At 42.6% G+C, this 20,178-nt stretch overlaps 1 protein-coding gene across 2 annotated transcripts in view; it reads left to right on the top strand.

Moving 5' to 3' along the window:
- Positions 1–6,375: 6,375 nt before the first annotated feature.
- The window catches only part of pgr (progesterone receptor), a 46,196-nt gene continuing 32,393 nt past the window's right edge, over positions 6,376–20,178 (top strand). For both annotated transcript variants that reach the window (XR_004203224.1, XM_031791306.1), the window contains exons 1-2: positions 6,376–7,701; positions 7,948–8,057. Coding sequence is in view for 1 of the 2 variants with exons in the window: in XM_031791306.1 (XP_031647166.1) it covers positions 6,704–7,701; positions 7,948–8,057 (1,108 nt within the window). In the remaining variant the exon portion in view is untranslated. The remainder of the gene's footprint in view (positions 7,702–7,947; positions 8,058–20,178) is intronic.

Here is a 20,178-nt window from a genome sequence, read left to right as displayed (position 1 = left end):
ACCACAATAAAGCACAAGTGGATCCATATCTAATTTCTCTACGGTACTTTGTCTTCTATTTTAAAAGGAAGAACACACTCCCGCATGTTGATTCAAACTCCCACAGACTGTCACAGAAAGATCCAGTGATATATATAGACTTCCGGGTTACACTGTTCTTACGTACGGTCAGTGTGTTTTTGTCAATTCAATATAACTTTATATCTAAAGCAAAGATATTATAGGATATGTCCCAAATGGCACCCAATGGGCCCTGGTCTAAAGTAGTACACTATACAGGGAAGAGGGTGTTATGGGCCCTGGTCTAAAGTAGTACACTATACAGGGAAGAGGGTGCTATGGGCCCTGGTCTAAAATAGTACACTATACAGGGAAGAGGATGCTATGGGCCCTGGTCTAAAGTAGTACACTATACAGGGAAGAGGGTGTTATGGGCCCTGGTCTAAAGTAGTACACTATACAGGGAAGAGGGTGTTATGGGCCCTGGTCTAAAATAGTACACTATACAGGGAAGAGGGTACAATGGGCCCTGGTCTAAAGTAGTACACTATACAGGGAAGAGGGTGCTATGGGCCCTGGTCTAAAGTAGTGCACTATACAGGGAAGAGGGTGTTATGGGCCCTGGTCTAAAGTAGTGCACTATACAGGGAAGAGGGTGTTATGGGCCCTGGTCTAAAGTAGTGCACTATACAGGGAAGAGGATGCTATGGGCCCTGGTCTAAAGTAGTACACTATACAGGGAAGAGGGTGTTATGGGCCCTGGTCTAAAGTAGTGCACTATACAGGGAAGAGGGTGTTATGGGCCCTGGTCTAAAGTAGTGCACTATACAGGGAAGAGGGTGCCATTTGGGACTAATCTATGATATGACATGTGGAGCTTTATTGTGGGGGTGTGAACCTGGGACCACCGTTCTCCCTAACACATGAATGGTTATCAAATGGAAGTCAGGTTGCCAAGGAAACCAGATATAGTGCCAAAACATGCTACGAGAGAAGAAAATAACGTCTTTGGTCACCTCGACCGTTGAAAGCTCGGGATTCGCCTATCAGAGAGAAGAAACATTCTTTACTAAGGTGGTGGGGGGGGGGGGGGTAGAATAATACATCCCATAATGAGAACAATTCTGATCCGAGAACATTTTAATAAACAGTAAGTTGCTGTGACTATCCGTTCTGATAGTATTTGTGTAACATGACGCAGGAGATAGGCTCAAGGCTCGTGGCTCGCATCACAAACGCCACAGCCAGCAACAATATGCAAACTGAAATTATATGCCTTCCTCCGAGTCATTACAGCCCACTTCCAGTATCTGCTGTCGTTGAAAAACCACATTTTTTTTGAAAACCAAAGCCATAATAACAGCATGATAATGTTCAGGAAGATCACATTAAAGCAAAGAGAGTGAGTTTCGTAATGACTTGATTATGTCATGGTTAGGGCCCAGAGGTTTCCCTAGTCAGCTCCAGTCCATCTACAGGTGTAGCAGGAAACACACAGCATAGAACCATGACTCCATGGAACTGTGTTCCACATCAGGTAACTGATGGAAGCAGCAGAATCAGATGTAATAAACGGATATAAAAAAATACACCTTATGGAACAGCGGGGACTGTGAAGAGACACACACACACACACACACACACACACACACACACACACACACACACACACACACACACACACAGACACACACACACACACACACACACACACACACACAGACACACACACACACACACACACACACACACACACACACAGACACACACACACACACACACACACACACACACACAGACACACACACACATACGCGTGATAAGACAAGCACTCTACGCACAAGTACACATGGATGTTGTACTGAAAATATGTGATAGTAGTGTAGTGGCCTGAGGGAACACATTGAATGTGTTGTGAAATGTAATGTCGTAATATTTTTTATTGTAAATATGCTGCCTTAATGTTGCTGGATCCCAGGAAGAGTAGCTGCTGCCTTAATGTTGCTGGATCCCAGGAAGAGTAGCTGCTGCCTTAATGTTGCTGGATCCCAGGAAGAGTAGCTGCTGCCTTAATGTTGCTGGACCCCAGGAAGAGTAGCTGCTGCCTTAATGTTGCTGGACCCCAGGAAGAGTAGCTGCTGCCTTAATGTTGCTGGACCCCAGGAAGAGTAGCTGGTGCCTTAATGTTGCTGGACCCCAGGAAGAGTAGCTGCTGCCTTAATGTTGCTGGACCCCAGGAAGAGTAGCTGCTGCCTTAATGTTGCTGGACCCCAGGAAGAGTAGCTGCTGCCTTAATGTTGCTGGACCCCAGGAAGAGTAGCTGCTGCCTTAATGTTGCTGGACCCCAGGAAGAGTAGCTGCTGCCTTGGCAGGAACTAGTGGGGATCCACAATAAACCCCAGGAAGAGTAGCTGCTGCCTTGGCAGGAACTAGTGGGGATCCATAATAAACCCCAGGAAGAGTAGCTGCTGCCTTGGCAGGAACTAGTGGGGATCCATAATACACCCCAGGAAGAGTAGCTGCTGCCTTGGCAGGAACTAGTGGGGATCCATAATAAACCCCAGGAAGAGTAGCTTCTGCCTTAATGTTGCTGGACCCAGGAACATAACATAACATTAATATATAATTACATTAAAATAGATTTTACAAAAATATTTCACAGTACATTAAGTGTATTTAGCTTCACAATGAAGCGTTTTACCATTTTCTTTTGACTTAATTTTTCTAATAAGTCAAACAGCTGTTACCTTGCCAGCTACATCAGTCAACTAAAGAGTACCCAGTTTCTGCTCTGCTTGCTTTTACAACTCAGAGAAAGAGTGCAACACATACACACTGACAGCAGCTGTTCCGTTCCTCTCCCGTGCCGGTCCAGCTAGCCTTTCAGAAGCTTTGCCTTCACACAGCCTGCTATGTGGTGTCCGCAAGGTCCTAAGGCTCTTTTTTCTATCACAGTGCGATGATAAAACTGGGGGAGACGAAAATGCAATTTCAGAATGTTGGGGGTCATGACCCTCCTGTCACCAGAGAAAGTTGCAACCCTGTGACGCCATCAGAACCACAATCAGCATGGATACAAAGAGAGTCAGACCCACCGGCTCACAGCGACACAGGTAGAGCCATTGACATGGCAAAGCCAACAGGGGGTTTCACGCTACACAAAGGCAACAGCGGTATACATCTTTCAAAGCAATCTTCTCCAACCCTGAACAGCAGAGGTTGCTTAAAGAGATATTATAATATATCATCATAAAAAAGTCAAGATATCCTTTTTGAGATTTTGTTTTTTTGTACAGTAGGCTAGTGGAGAGTCATATAAATTGATCTGAAATACGAATTACTTCACTTTTTACCTGAATAATACTCACTGGTAATATTAAAACCTCAGATTAGATGATGTCTCTGTCCTCCCTGGTAATATTAAAAACTCAGATTAGATGATGTCTCTGTCCTCCCTGGTAATATTAAAACCTCAGATTAGATGATGTCTCTGTCCTCCCTGGTAATATTAAAAACTCAGATTAGATGTCTCTGTCCTCCCTGGTAATATTAAACACTCAGATTAGATGTCTCTGTCCTCCCTGGTAATATTAAAACCTCAGATTAGATGATGTCTCTGTCCTCCCTGGTAATATTAAACACTCAGATTAGATGATGTCTCTGTCCTCCCTGGTAATATTAAAAACTCAGATTAGATGATGTCTCTGTCCTCCCTGGTAATATTAAACACTCAGATTAGATGATGTCTCTGTCCTCCCTGGTAATATTAAACACTCAGATTAGATGTCTCTGTCCTCCCGGGTAATACTAAAAACTCAGATTAGATGATGTCTCTGTCCTCCCTGGTAATATTAAAACCTCAGATTAGATGATGTCTCTGTCCTCCCTGGTAATATTAAACACTCAGATTAGATGTCTCTGTCCTCCCTGGTAATATTAAAACCTCAGATTAGATGATGTCTCTGTCCTCCCTGGTAATATTAAAACCTCAGATTAGATGATGTCTCTGTCCTCCCTGGTAATATTAAACACTCAGATTAGATGATGTCTCTGTCCTCCCTGGTAATATTAAACACTCAGATTAGATGATGTCTCTGTCCTCCCTGGTAATATTAAAAACTCAGATTAGATGATGTCTCTGTCCTCCCTGGTAATACTAAAAACTCAGATTAGATGATGTCTCTGTCCTCCCTGGTAATATTAAAACCTCAGATTAGATGATGTCTCTGTCCTCCCTGGTAATATTAAACACTCAGATTAGATGTCTCTGTCCTCCCTGGTAATATTAAAACCTCAGATTAGATGATGTCTCTGTCCTCCCTGGTAATATTAAACACTCAGATTAGATGATGTCTCTGTCCTCCCTGGTAATATTAAAAACTCAGATTAGATGATGTCTCTGTCCTCCCTGGTAATATTAAACACTCAGATTAGATGATGTCTCTGTCCTCCCTGGTAATATTAAAAACTCAGATTAGATGATGTCTCTGTCCTCCCTGGTAATATTAAAAACTCAGATTAGATGATGTCTCTGTCCTCCCTGGTAATATTAAACACTCAGATTAGATGTCTCTGTCCTCCCTGGTAATATTAAAACCTCAGATTAGATGATGTCTCTGTCCTCCCTGGTAATATTAAAACCTCCGATTAGATGATGTCTCTGTCCTCCCTGGTAATACTAAAAACTCAAATTAGATGATGTCTCTGTCCTCCCTGGTAATATTAAAAACTCAGATTAGATGATGTCTCTGTCCTCCCTGGTAATACTAAAAACTCAAATTAGATGATGTCTCTGTCCTCCCTGGTAATACTAAAAACTCAAATTAGATGATGTCTCTGTCCTCCCTGGTAATATTAAAAACTCAAATTAGATGATGTCTCTGTCCTCCCTGGTAATACTAAAAACTCAAATTAGATGATGTCTCTGTCCTCCCTGGTAATACTAAACACTCAGATTAGATGATGTCTCTGAGTGGAACATGTGGAGGGTTCCCCCCCTCTTGCTCTCAGCCTGTCTCCTAGATACAGTCAAACACCAGCCTGTCTCCTAGATACAGTCAAACACCATCCTGTCTCCTAGATACAGTCAAACACCAGCCTGTCTCCTAGATACAGTCAAACACCAGCATGTCTCCTAGATACAGTCAAACACCAGCCTGTCTCCTAGATACAGTCAAACACCAGCCTGTCTCCTAGATACAGTCAAACACCAGCCTGTCTCCTAGATACAGTCAAACACCAGCCTGTCTCCTAGATACAGTCAAACACCAGCCTGTCTCCTAGATACTGTCAAACACCAGCCTGTCTCCTAGATACAGTCAAACACCAGCCTGTCTCCTAGATACAGTCAAACACCAGCCTGTCTCCTAGATACAGTCAAACACCAGCCTGTCTCCTAGATACAGTCAAACACCAGCCTGTCTCCTAGATACAGTCAAACACCAGCCTGTCTCCTAGATACAGTCAAACACCAGCCTGTCTCCTAGATACAGTCAAACACCAGCCTGTCTCCTAGATACAGTCAAACACCAGCCTGTCTCCTAGATACAGTCAAACACCAGCCTGTCTCCTAGATACAGTCAAACACCAGCCTGTCTCCTAGATACAGTCAAACACCAGCCTGTCTCCTAGATACTGTCAAACACCAGCCTGTCTCCTAGATACAGTCAAACACCAGCCTGTCTCCTAGATACAGTCAAACACCAGCCTGTCTCCTAGATACAGTCAAACACCAGCCTGTCTCCTAGATACAGTCAAACACCAGCATGTCTCCTAGATACAGTCAAACACCAGCCTGTCTCCTAGATACAGTCAAACACCAGCCTGTCTCCTAGATACAGACAAACACCAGCCTGTCTCCTAGATACAGTCAAACACCAGCCTCGTAAATTACAGGAGCTAAACTCAGACAAAGAACCTGGGTTGTTACACAAGTCTAGTTGGCTGTTTTATACAAATACAAATTCCCCAAAGAAAGTTGATTAAAGTGTTACGCCTTAAATATTATTACAACTCAGCATCAAAAGGTCATTTGATCCTCTTCTTCTTTACTTGAAGGGCAAGAGCTGTGCCTATTTGACCTTAAGCATGGTCAGTTTTAACACGGAAATAGAGATGTGTAACTATGTGTTTTAATTATGAACCATGGATATTCTGTGAAGTGCCACAAGGCATAATTTCGCCATTCAATGAACTTGTGCTACCCTGTTATCCTTGGCTGAGCTCTCTCTCTTTCTCTCTCTCTCATGCTACCCTCTTACCCTGGCCAACCATTTGCTTATTGAAATAGGAAATGGAGACTTCATCATCTGTAGCTGCTAACCATCCAGTGTAGTCTGGTCCCAAATGTGTTCGTAATGTCTCGTCAACTTCTATGACCATTGACATGCCAGTCATTAACCTAATGAGTCCTACCGCATTACCGGCGTGTTTTGGACTTCAAACCCCTTTTAAACATCGATTGAGCCACAGGCGTATGGGTTGTACCATTGTATTCCTCTATATATACAGCAAGCCAGTGGTAGCTGCACAGCAAATCTGAAAGGGTCGAACACTAAAGGCACAGCCTGTCACAACGCGGAAAAGCATTTTGGGAAGTTCTTTCTTTGCACCAAGAGACACCACCCACTCTAGTCTCCTCACCGACTGACAGGGACTCTTGACTGACTGTCGTCGTCGTGATTTCTGTAGCTTTGACAACAGAATGGAAAATGAACACACAGCAGACAGGATGGACTCAGCGAACACATTGAGCTCAGACGTCACAGACTCCAGTAAAAGAGTAAGTTATTTGATTGAGAAGTATAAAGATGTAGGATTTGGTCAGCCTCGGAAATTCTCTAAGGAGCCACAGTCTCAAGTCTGCATGTCCTCCGTAGTGCGTAGTTTTGGAAACGTTGGCACTTTGTGCGCTGCGCCTCCTGGCTCAAGCAACAACAGTGCCATGTTCAAAGACTGTACTGTCAGAGAGAACGCAGCACTTATCAATAAAGCGTTTTATGACCGCTCTGACCCTGTGCGCTGGACAGAGGTGCGTGGTATAGAGGGAGTGAAGGATTCCACGTTACCGCAGCCGATCCCAACAGTAACTCATGAAAGTTTGCAGAGAGCGGCTACGAACATGATATCGACACCCAGTTCAACCACAGCCACCGGGGTTTGTAGGATAATCAAAGATGAGAAGGAGCCGTCACTAATCATGGAAACACCGTGTCCCCATTTTGACCTAACGGCCAACCACCCTACCCTCGAGACCTGTTATGACAGCGAGAGGAAACAACAACCGTTAGGCTTTCTGGATGATTCGGCAGCGTCTTTCCCCACCTCCGCGCCTGGACAACAAGTACTATTGGACTGTTCACCGAACTTTCTAGTCGACTTGAATCAGAACGACCAGATGTCGACGGTTCCCCAGGTCCGTGCAGACTCACGTGGTGTTCCCTTTCCTACTCATCCCGGTAAGGGCATGCTGAGTTTTGATGTAATGAGCAGTAACGGACAGGGTCCACAGCAGCATTTGATGATTTATAAGAGTGAAATGCCCAGATGGTCCATTCAGACCTCTCCTACTCATTCCTCGTTTTGGTGCCAGTCCAGCGGGGTCTCCGAGGACCAGTACCCACACCATGGCTACTCCTCCCCGGATGGAATTCACACCTCAGCCCTGCTCCAGCGGTCCCCAACCTATACAGGATATGGCGGGTAAGATTGACGCATTATTTAAAGTATAGCTGACCATAACCTTTGTAAAAGTCTCAGCAGTTTGGCATCTTTCAGATCATTTAAATGTGTTTTCATATTCATGCATTCGCTTCTGTTTGTTTGTTGCCAAAATGAATCTGATTTGATGAGCTTGTTTTATTACTCCTCAATCAGCCAAATGCTGTGATATCAGTGTGCCAATGTTGTCAGTGTAAATAACCAATGGCTCATTCCCTGGTTCTGCAGTGTTCCACCCCAGAGACTATGTATGATCTGTGGAGATGAGGCCTCAGGGTGTCACTATGGGGTCCTCACATGTGGAAGCTGCAAAGTGTTCTTTAAACGAGCGGTCGAAGGTAAGAAACACCATATCAGAGGATTGTAACAGTATATGGTATGGAGATTTGACTTGGACGTTTAAAGAATGACCACTGTCTGAACACTGCCATGGTACATGGGAGTAGCATGTGGTTGAACACTGCCATGGTACATGGGAGTAGCATGTGGTTGAACACTGCCATGGTACATGGGAGTAGCATGTGGTTGAACACTGCCATGGTACATGGGGGGTAGCATATGGTTGAACACTGCCATGGTACATGGGAGTAGCATGTGGCTGAACACTGCCATGGTACATGGGAGTAGCATGTGGTTGAACACTGCCATGGTACATGGGAGTAGCATGTGGTTGAACACTGCCATGGTACATGGGAGTAGCATATGGTTGAACACTGCCATGGTACATGGGAGTAGCATATGGTTGAACACTGCCATGGTACATGGGAGTAGCATGTGGTTGAACATTGCCATGGTACATGGGAGTAGAATATGGTTGAACACTGCCATGGTACATGGGAGTAGCATGTGGTTGAACACTGCCATGGTACATGGGAGTAGCATATGGTTGAACACTGCCATGGTACATGGGAGTAGCATGTGGTTGAACACTGCCATGGTACATGGGAGTAGCATGTGGTTGAACACTGCCATGGTACATGGGAGTAGCATATGGTTGAACACTGCCATGGTACATGGGAGTAGCATATGGTTGAACACTGCCATGGTACATGGGAGTAGCATATGGTTGGACACTGCCATGGTACATGGGAGTAGCATGTGGTTGAACACTGCCATGGTACATGGGAGTAGCATATGGTTGAACACTGCCATGGTACATGGGAGTAGCATATGGTTGAACACTGCCATGGTACATGGGAGTAGCATATGGTTGAGCACTGCCATGGTACATGGGAGTAGCATGTGGTTGAACACTGCCATGGTACATGGGAGTAGCATGTGGTTGAACACTGCCATGGTACATGGGAGTAACATATGGTTGAGCACTGCCATGGTACATGGGAGTAGCATGTGGTTGAACACTGCCATGGTACATGGGAGTAGCATGTGGTTGAACACTGCCATGGTACATGGGAGTAGCATGTGGTTGAGAGGAAAGGCTAATGATGATGTTTCATAAAAGCATATGTGGTTAAAAAACAATCAATATTGACGGTTATTGTGGCCTTTTGAGCCCTAATCCTCAGACATTTACACCAGACACGACAGAACAGTTTTTACTAAGCACCATTTGTGACTTTTTATAAACGAATGGCACAAAACTAAAGCAAAGCACAGACAGTATCACACAGTATCACAGTAACTAGTGTTCACCATGTTCTTCTTTTCTGACTTGTTTTGGTCTCGTAATCTTAGAGATTTATTGGAGCCTCTCAGTCTGACTATGGTCATGTCTCTCAGTCTGACTATGGTCATGTCTCTCAGTCTGACCATGGTCATGTCTCTCAGTTTAACCATGGTCATGTCTCTCAGTCTGACCATGGTCATGTCTCTCAGTTTAACCATGGTCATGTATCTCAGTCTGACCATGGTCATGTATCTCAGTCTGACTATGGTCATGTCTCTCTCAGGGTCATGTCACTCTGTCTGACCATGGTCATGTCTCTCAGTTTAACCATGGTCATGTATCTCAGTCTGACCATGGTCATGTCTCTCAGTCTGACTATGGTCATGTCTCTCTCATGGCCATGTCACTCTGTCTGACCATGGTCATGTCTCAGTCTGACCATGGTCATGTCTCTCAGTCTGACTATGGTCATGTCTCTCAGTCTGACCACGGTCGTGTCTCTCAGTTTAACCATGGTCATGTCTCTCAGTCTGACCACGGTCGTGTCTCTCAGTTTAACCATGGTCATGTCTCTCAGTCTGACCATGGTCATGTCTCTCAGTCTGACCATGGTCATGTCTCTCAGTCTGACTATGGTCATGTCTCTCAGTCTGACCATGGTCATGTCTCTCAGTCTGACTATGGTCATGTCTCTCAGTCTGACCATGGTCATGTCTCTCAGTCTGACTATGGTCATGTCTCTCAGTCTGACCATGGTCATGTCTCTCAGTCTGACTATGGTCATGTCTCTCAGTCTGACCACGGTCGTGTCTCTCAGTTTAACCATGGTCATGTCTCTCAGTCTGATAAAAGAACAGTTTGCAGTTCTCCCAGTGTCAGCTCAATGAGTTTAAAGAGTTGAACGGCAAGATGACAGCAATCTGTAAGCCATTGATAGAGGACATCAGTTCTGTGTGTGAACCCACGATAACAATGGCAGATACATCAGACTTGTGGGAAAATCAAGGTGAAATATGGTTGTGGACAGGATTGCAGAATCTCCACGTGAGACCTGGATGAAGTCTGAGGACAAAGTTAGGGAAATGATCTCTGAGTAATTGAAGATGGGCCACAGGAAGATTGAGGTGGAGCGTGCCCACAGGACTGGAAAACCCACCACCGGGCCAGGTGACAGGTCCAGGTGACAGGCCCAGGTGACAGACCAAGGCCGATAGTCGTCAAGTACATGGGGTTCAAGGACAATGTTGCGTTTCTGGAAAGAGCCAAGAACATGAGAGGAATGTATATCTTCCTCAACGAGGACTATCCTGAAGCTGTGTGCCAGAAGAGGAAAGAACTGATCCCAGCCATGAAAGCTGCCAGAGCGCATGGGGACATCCACTATGACAGGCTCATTGTCCCCCCCTCCCTCCCAGAAGCCTGGAAGGGATGAGAGAGCCAAGGTTCATAGCTTCAACCCCACAGCACACACACCAATTGATTAATGGACTGCTGAATGTATTTTATTTTGCTCTTTTCAGTATTATGTCTATCTCTGATAAGCTACCCAGGAAAGGGCTGAAAACAGCCCATGTTAATATTGTAACGATGTGCGCTGACAGTCGGGAAGCAAGTTCAGGGGGTGAGTGTTTTAATAAATAAACACAACATAATACAAAAATAAGAAACACAAACAACGCACAGAACTGATACAGGAACAGAAACAATAACGCCTGGGGAAGGAACCAAAGGGAGTGACATATATAGGGAAGGTAATCAGGGAGGTGATGGAGTCCAGGTGAGTCTGATGACGCGCAGGTGAGCGTAACAATGGTGACAGGTGTGTGCCATAACGAGAGAGGGAGAGGCCGGAGAGGGAGCACACATGACAGTACCTCCTCTCAGACCTGCGGCTCCAGCCACAGGACGCCGACCAAAAAGACGTTCACGGGGATCAGTAGGGGACTGGTCACCTCTGCTGAGGCGCGGGAAGCCTGTCAGTCCTGCTGAGATGGGGGAGCATGGCGACCTAGAGCACCGGAGAGAGCATACGTGACATTACCCCCTCCCCTGTGCGTTCGGCTCCAGTCGCAGGACGCCAACCAAAAGGACGATCCTGGGGATCAGTAGGGGAACGGTCACCCCTGCTGATGCGCGGGAACCTGTCGCTTGGCTGGGGCACGGGAGCCTGGTGATCATGTATGAGAGCCTGATGAGCCGGCTGTAGCAGGGGAGCCTGGCGATCTGTCTGAGGCATGAGAGCCTGATGAGCCGGCTGTAGCAGGGGAGCCTGGCGATCTGTCTGAGGCATGAGAGCCTGACGAGCCGGCTGTAGCAGGGGAGCCTGGCGATCTGTCTGAGGCATGAGAGCCTGACAGCTGTAGCAGCTCCCAGACCCAACGTCATTCCCACCGAAACCAAAGGTGAGGCGTCATTCTATAACAAGTGCTCTGAGAGTCGGGAAGCAAGTTCAGGGAGTGAGTGTTTTAATAAATAAAAGTAACAATGAACACAAACCACAAACAACGCACCAACATGAAAACAGAGTCAATAACGACTGAGGAAAGAACCGAGGGGAGTGACAGATATATGGGGAAGATAATCAAGGAGGTGATGGAGTCCAGGTGAGTGTCATGAGGCGCTGGTGCGTGAGACGATGGTGACAGGTGTGCGGAATAATCAGCAGCCTGATGACCTAGAGGCCGGAGAGGGAGTATACGTGACAAATATATGTAACCGTAGACATAAGGTTCATGAAATCAATCATTTGCAAACATCAGATAACATTCATATACCAGCCATTTCTGAGACTCACTTAGATCATTCATTTGACGATACAGCAGCAGCAATACAAGGATATAACATCTACAGAAGAGACAGGAATGCATAGTGGTGCTGTCTATATTCACAGCCATATCCCTGTAATGTTTATAGGGGAGGTGGTGCTGTCTATATTCAGAGCCATATCCCTGTAATGTTTATAGGGGAGGTGTTGTATATATTCAGAGCCATATCCCTGTAATGTTTATAGGGGAGGTGTTGTATATATTCAGAGCCATATCCCTGTAATGTTTATAGGGGAGGTGCTGTCTATATTCACAGCCATATCCCTGTAATGTTTATAGGGGAGGTGGTGCTGTCTATATTCAGAGCCATATCCCTGTAATGCTTATAGGGGAGGTGCTGTCTATATTCACAGTCATATCCCTGTAATGTTTATAGGGGAGGTGGTGCTGTCTATATTCAGAGCCATATCCCTGTAATGTTTATAGGGGAGGTGCTGTCTATATTCAGAGCCATATCCCTGTAATGTTTATAGGGGAGGTGTTGTATATATTCAGAGCCATATCCCTGTAATGTTTATAGGGGAGGTGCTGTCTATATTCAGAGCCATATCCCTGTAATGTTTATAGGGGAGGTGTTGTATATATTCAGAGCCATATCCCTGTAATGTTTATAGGGGAGGTGTTGTATATATTCAGAGCCATATCCCTGTAATGTTTATAGGGGAGGTGTTGTATATATTCAGAGCCATATCCCTGTAATGTTTATAGGGGAGGTGTTGTATATATTCAGAGCCATATCCCTGTAATGTTTATAGGGGAGGTGTTGTATATATTCAGAGCCATATCCCTGTAATGTTTATAGGGGAGGTGTTGTGTATATTCAGAGCCATATCCCTGTAATGTTTATAGGGGAGGTGTTGTATATATTCAGAGCCATATCCCTGTAATGTTTATAGGGGAGGTGTTGTATATATTCAGAGCCATATCCCTGTAATGTTTATAGGGGAGGTGTTGTGTATATTCAGAGCCATATCCCTGTAATGTTTATAGGGGAGGTGTTGTATATATTCAGAGCCATATCCCTGTAATGTTTATAGGGGAGGTGTTGTATATATTCAGAGCCATATCCCTGTAATGTTTATAGGGGAGGTGTTGTATATATTCAGAGCCATATCCCTGTAATGTTTATAGGGGAGGTGTTGTATATATTCAGAGCCATATCCCTGTAATGTTTATAGGGGAGGTGTTGTATATATTCAGAGCCATATCCCTGTAATGTTTATAGGGGAGGTGTTGTATATATTCAGAGCCATATCCCTGTAATGTTTATAGGGGAGGTGTTGTATATATTCAGAGCCATATCCCTGTAATGTTTATAGGGGAGGTGTTGTATATATTCAGAGCCATATCCCTGTAATGTTTATAGGGGAGGTGTTGTATATATTCAGAGCCATATCCCTGTAATGTTTATAGGGGAGGTGTTGTATATATTCAGAGCCATATCCCTGTAATGTTTATAGGGGAGGTGTTGTATATATTCAGAGCCATATCCCTGTAATGTTTATAGGGGAGGTGTTGTATATATTCAGAGCCATATCCCTGTAATGTTTATAGGGGAGGTGTTGTATATATTCAGAGCCATATCCCTGTAATGTTTATAGGGGAGGTGTTGTATATATTCAGAGCCATATCCCTGTAATGTTTATAGGGGAGGTGTTGTATATATTCAGAGCCATATCCCTGTAATGTTTATAGGGGAGGTGTTGTGTATATTCAGAGCCATATCCCTGTAATGTTTATAGGGGAGGTGTTGTATATATTCAGAGCCATATCCCTGTAATGTTTATAGGGGAGGTGTTGTATATATTCAGAGCCATATCCCTGTAATGTTTATAGGGGAGGTGTTGTATATATTCAGAGCCATATCCCTGTAATGTTTATAGGGGAGGTGTTGTATATATTCAGAGCCATATCCCTGTAATGTTTATAGGGGAGGTGTTGTATATATTCAGAGCCATATCCCTGTAATGTTTATAGGGGAGGTGTTGTATATATTCAGAGCCATATCCCTGTAATGTTTATAGGGGAGGTGTTGTATATATTCAGAGCCATATCCCTGTAATGTTTATAGGGGAGGTGTTGTATATATTCAGAGCCATATCCCTGTAATGTTTATAGGGGAGGTGTTGTATATATTCAGAGCCATATCCCTGTAATGTTTATAGGGGAGGTGTTGTATATATTCAGAGCCATATCCCTGTAATGTTTATAGGGGAGGTGTTGTATATATTCAGAGCCATATCCCTGTAATGTTTATAGGGGAGGTGTTGTATATATTCAGAGCCATATCCCTGTAATGTTTATAGGGGAGGTGTTGTATATATTCAGAGCCATATCCCAGTAATGTTTATAGGGGAGGTGTTGTATATATTCAGAGCCATATCCCTGTAATGTTTATAGGGGAGGTGTTGTATATATTCAGAGCCATATCCCTGTAATGTTTATAGGGGAGGTGCTGTATATATTCAGAGCCATATCCCTGTAATGTTTATAGGGGTGGTGTTGTATATATTCAGAGCCATATCCCTGTAATGTTTATAGGGGAGGTGTTGTATATATTCAGAGCCATATCCCTGTAATGTTTATAGGGGTGTTGCTGTATATGTTCAGAGCCGTATCCCTGTAATGTTTATAGGGGAGGTGCTGTCTATATTCAGAGCCATATCCCTGTAATGTTTATAGGGGAGGTGCTGTCTATATTCAGAGCCATATCCCTGTAATGTTTATAGGGGAGGTGCTGTCTATATTCAGAGCCATATCCCTGTAATGTTTATAGGGGAGGTGCTGTCTATATTCAGAGCCATATCCCTGTAATGTTTATAGGGGAGGTGTTGTATATATTCAGAGCCATATCCCTGTAATGTTTATAGGGGAGTTGTTGCTGTATATATTCAGAGCCATATCCCTGTAATGTTTATAGGGGAGTTGTTGCTGTATATATTCAGAGCCATATTCCCTGTAATGTTTATAGGGGAGGTGTTGTATATATTCAGAGCCATATCCCTTTAATGCTTATGGGGGAGGTGTTGTTGTATATATTCAGAGCCATATTCCCTGTGATGCTTAGAGAAGATCTCATATAACATCTATAGAAGAGACAGGAATGCTTATGGCGGTGTTGCTGTATATATTCAGAGCCATATCCCTGTAATGTTTATAGGGGAGGTGTTGCTGTATATGTTCAGAGCCATATTCCCTGTAATGTTTAGAGAAGATCTTATGTCAAGTGTTATTGAAGTGTTGTGGTTGCAGGTTAACTTGGCCCATCTAAAACCTTTTCTTTTGGGCTGTTGCTATGGGCACCAAGTGATAACAGTCAGTATCTAAATAATGTGTGTGAAATGCTTAATATTGTATGTGATGTAAACAGAGACGTCTACTTTCTTGGGGACCTGAATATTGACTGGTTTTCATCAAGCTGTCCACTCAAGAGGAAGCTTCTCACTGTAACCAGTGCCTGTAATCTGGTTCAGGTTATTAATCACCCCACTCAACAGGAAGCTTCACTGTAACCAGCGTCTGTAATCTGGTTCAGGTTATTAACCAACCTAGCAGGGTGTTTACAAACACTACAGGGACAAGATCATCCACATGTATCGGTCACATGTTTACTAATACTGTACTTTGTTCTGAAGCTGTATCCGTACCCATTGGGTGCAGTGATCACAACATAGTGGCTAAAATTGTGTATTAGAGATCATACAAAATATTTTGCTGTGGCTCTTATGTGGATGAAGTTAAAAAGTATTAGTTGGTCTGATGTGATTAATGAGGAGCATCCAGACGCTATGTAATGTGTGTGTAGGTGGCAGGGACAGACTTAATATGACTCCAAAACCAAAATGACATAATAAATAAACGTGTGTACAAGAACCTGTCGCACAACAATACCAATACACAATACACAATACACAATACACAATACACCAATACACAATACACAATACACCAATACACAATACACAATACCAATACACAATACACAATACACAATACCAATACACCAATACACAATACACAATACACAATACCAATACACAATACACAATACACAATACCAATACACAATACACAATACACAATACACAATACCAATACACAATACACAATACACAATACACAATACCAATACACAATACACAATACACAATACACAATACACAATACCAATACACAATACACAATACACAATACCAATACACCAATACACAATACACAATACACAATACACAATACCAATACACAATACACAATACACAATACACAATACACAATACACAATACACAATACACAATACACAATACCAATACACAATACACAATACACAATACACAATACACAATACCAATACACAATACACAATACACAATACACAATACACAATACCAATACACAATACACAATACACAATATCAATACACAATACACAATACACAATACACCAATACACAATACACCAATACACAATACACAATACACAATACACCAATACACAATACACAATACACAATACCAATACACAATACCAATACACAATACACAATACACAATACCAATACACAATACACCAATACACCAATACACAATACACCAATACACAATACACCAATACCAATACACAATACACAATACCAATACACAATACACAATACACAATACCAATACACAATACACCAATACACAATACACCAATACACAATACCAATACACAATACACCAATACACAATGCACAATGCACAATACACAATACACAATACCAATACACAATACACAATACACCAATACACCAATACACAATACACCAATACACCAATACACAATACACCAATACACCAATACACCAATACACAATACACAATACCAATACACAATACACAATACACCAATACACAATACCAATACACAATACACAATACACCAATACACAATACACAATACACCAATACACAATACACCAATACACAATACACAATACAATACACAATACCAATACACAATACACAATACCAATACACAATACACCAATACACAATACACAATACACAATACACAATGCACAATACACAATACCAATACACCAATACACAATACACAATACCAATACACAATACACAATACCAATACACCAATACACAATACACAATACCAATACACAATACACAATACCAATACACAATACACAATACACCAATGCACAATACACAATACCAATACACCAATACACAATACACAATACACAATACCAATACACCAATGCACAATACACAATACCAATACACCAATACACAATACACAATACCAATACACAATACCAATACACAATACACAATACACAATACACAATACCAATACACAATACACAATACACAATACACCAATACACAATACACAATACACAATACCAATACACCAATACACAATACACAATACACAATACACAATACCAATACACAATACACAATACACACACATACAAAACAAACCATCTCTGGGAAACAGAGGGTTATTAAATACACACCAATACATAATTCACACACATACAAACCATCTCTGACAAGGACATGATGGGAAACAGAGGGTTATTAAATACACAACATGTAATTGATGGGATTGGAACCAGGTGTGAAGGAAGACAAGACAAAACCAATGGAAAATGAAAAAATGGATCAGTGATGGCCAGAAGACCGGTGACGTCGACCGCCGAACACCGCCCGAACAAGGAGAGGGACCGACATAGGCGGAAGTCATGACACGCTGCACTTGATGAATTTATGAAAATTCTTCTTCCGATTTATTGCTAAACATGCATCTGTTAAGAAACTGACTGTTGGAATGGGTTGATGAATTGAACAACTGTATGGTTGAAAGAGATGGGGCAAAAGGAGTGGCTAATAAGTCTGGCTGGACATCTGATTGGCTGACTTACTGCAAATCTGATTGGCTGACTTACTGCACATCTGATTGGCTGACTTACTGCAAATTGAGAAATGATGTGACTAAACTCAAAAGAAGAAGAAACTTCATGATGAAGGAAGATCAATGATATAAAGTACTTTAAATGAAATTATGGGCAGAAAGACAAATTCAACTCCATCTTTCATCCAATCCGATGGCTTATTCATCACAAAACCATTTGATGTTGCCAATTATTTTAATGATTATTTCATTGGCAATGTGGGCAAACTAAGGCAGGGAATGCCAACAACGAACAGTGAGCCATTGTATTCATGCATAAAAAAACTAAGAATGAAAGAAAAGCAGGGAAAGTTTACATTTTGTTATTAGTGTGGGAGAGGTGGAAAAATAATGACAAGCTCTGTAAACAAATGAACAGCAGACTTGCAGCATGCTTATAGAGAAGAGGACTCAACATGTACTGCACTGACACAAATCACTGATGATTGGTTGACAGAAATCGATAATAAGAAGATTGTGGAGCTGTACTGTTAGATTTCAGCCTTTGATATTATTGACAATTTTTTATTTTTTATGTATCCGTTATTTTACCAGGTAAGTTGACTGAGAACACGTTCTCATTTAAAGCAATGACCTGGGGAATAGTTACAGGGGAGAGGAGGAGGATTGTAAACTGGGGATTATTAGGTGACTGTAACCTGTTGTTGAAAAAACGTATGTGCTTTTCATCCTCTGCCATAATGTGGATTCAGAGCTACAGTTGAAATCGGAAGTTTACATCCACTTAGGTTGGAGTCATTAAAACTTGTTTTTCAACCACTCCACAAATTTCCTATTAACAAACTATAGTTTTGGCAAGTCAGTTAGGACATCTACGTAATTTTTCCCACAATTGTTTACACACAGATTATTTCACTTATTATTCACTGTATCACAATTCCAGTGGGTTAGATGTTTACATACACTAAGTTGACTGTGCCTTTAAACAGCTTGAAAAATTCCAGAAAATGATGTCATGACTTTAGAAGCTTCTGATAAGCTAATTGACATCATTTGAGTCAATTGGAGGTCTACCTGTGGATGTATTTCAAGGCCTACCTTCAAACTTAGTGCCTCTTTGCTTGACATCATTGGAAGAAAAAAGAATCAGCCAAGACCTCAGAAAAACATTTGTAGACCTCCACAAGTCTGGTTCATCCTTGGGAGCAATTTCCAAACACCTGAAGGCTACCACGCTCATCTGTACAAACAATAGTACGCAAGTATAAACACCATGGGACCACGCAGCCGTCATACTGCTCAGGAAGGAGATGCATTCTGTCTCCTAGAGATGAACGTACTTTGGTGCGAAAAGTGCAAATCAATCCCAGAACAACAGCAAAGGACCTTGTGAAGATGCTGGAGGAAACAGGTACAAAAGTATCTATATCCACAGTAAAACAAGTCCTATATCGACATAACTGAAAGGGAACTTAGCAAGGAAGAAGCCTCTGCTCCAAAACCGCCATAAAAAAGCCATACTACGGTTTGCAACTGCACATAGGAACAAAGATTGTTATTTTTGGAGAAATGTCCTCTGGTCTGATGAAACAAAAATAGAACTGTTAGGCCATAATGACCATCGTTATGTTTGGAGGAAAAAGGGGGAGGCTTGCAAGCCGAAGAACACCATCCCAACCATGAAGCACGGGGGTGGCAGCATCATGTTGTGGGGGTGCTTTGCTGCAGGAGGGACTTGTGCACTTCACAAAATATATGGCATCATGAGGAAGGGAAATTATGTGGATATATTGAAGCAACATCTCAAGACATCAGTCAGGAATTTAAAGCTTGGTCGCAAATAAGTCTTCCAAATGGACAATGACCCCAAGCATACTACCAAAGTTGTGGCAAAATGGCTTAAGGACAACAAAGTCAAGGTATTGGAGTAGCCATCACAAAGCCCTGACCTCAATCACATAGAACATTTGTGGGCAGAACTGAAAAACTGTGTGCGAGCAAGGAGGCCTACAAACCTGACTCAGTTACACCAGCTCTGTCAGGAGGAATGGGCCAACATTCACACAACTTATTGTGGGAAGCTTGTGGA

Source organism: Oncorhynchus kisutch, linkage group LG15 (assembly GCF_002021735.2).
Source record: "Oncorhynchus kisutch isolate 150728-3 linkage group LG15, Okis_V2, whole genome shotgun sequence".
In the NCBI taxonomy this organism is placed as follows: domain Eukaryota; kingdom Metazoa; phylum Chordata; class Actinopteri; order Salmoniformes; family Salmonidae; genus Oncorhynchus; species Oncorhynchus kisutch.
Note: the sequence above shows the minus strand (reverse complement) of the source record. Positions and strands in the feature narration are given on the sequence as shown.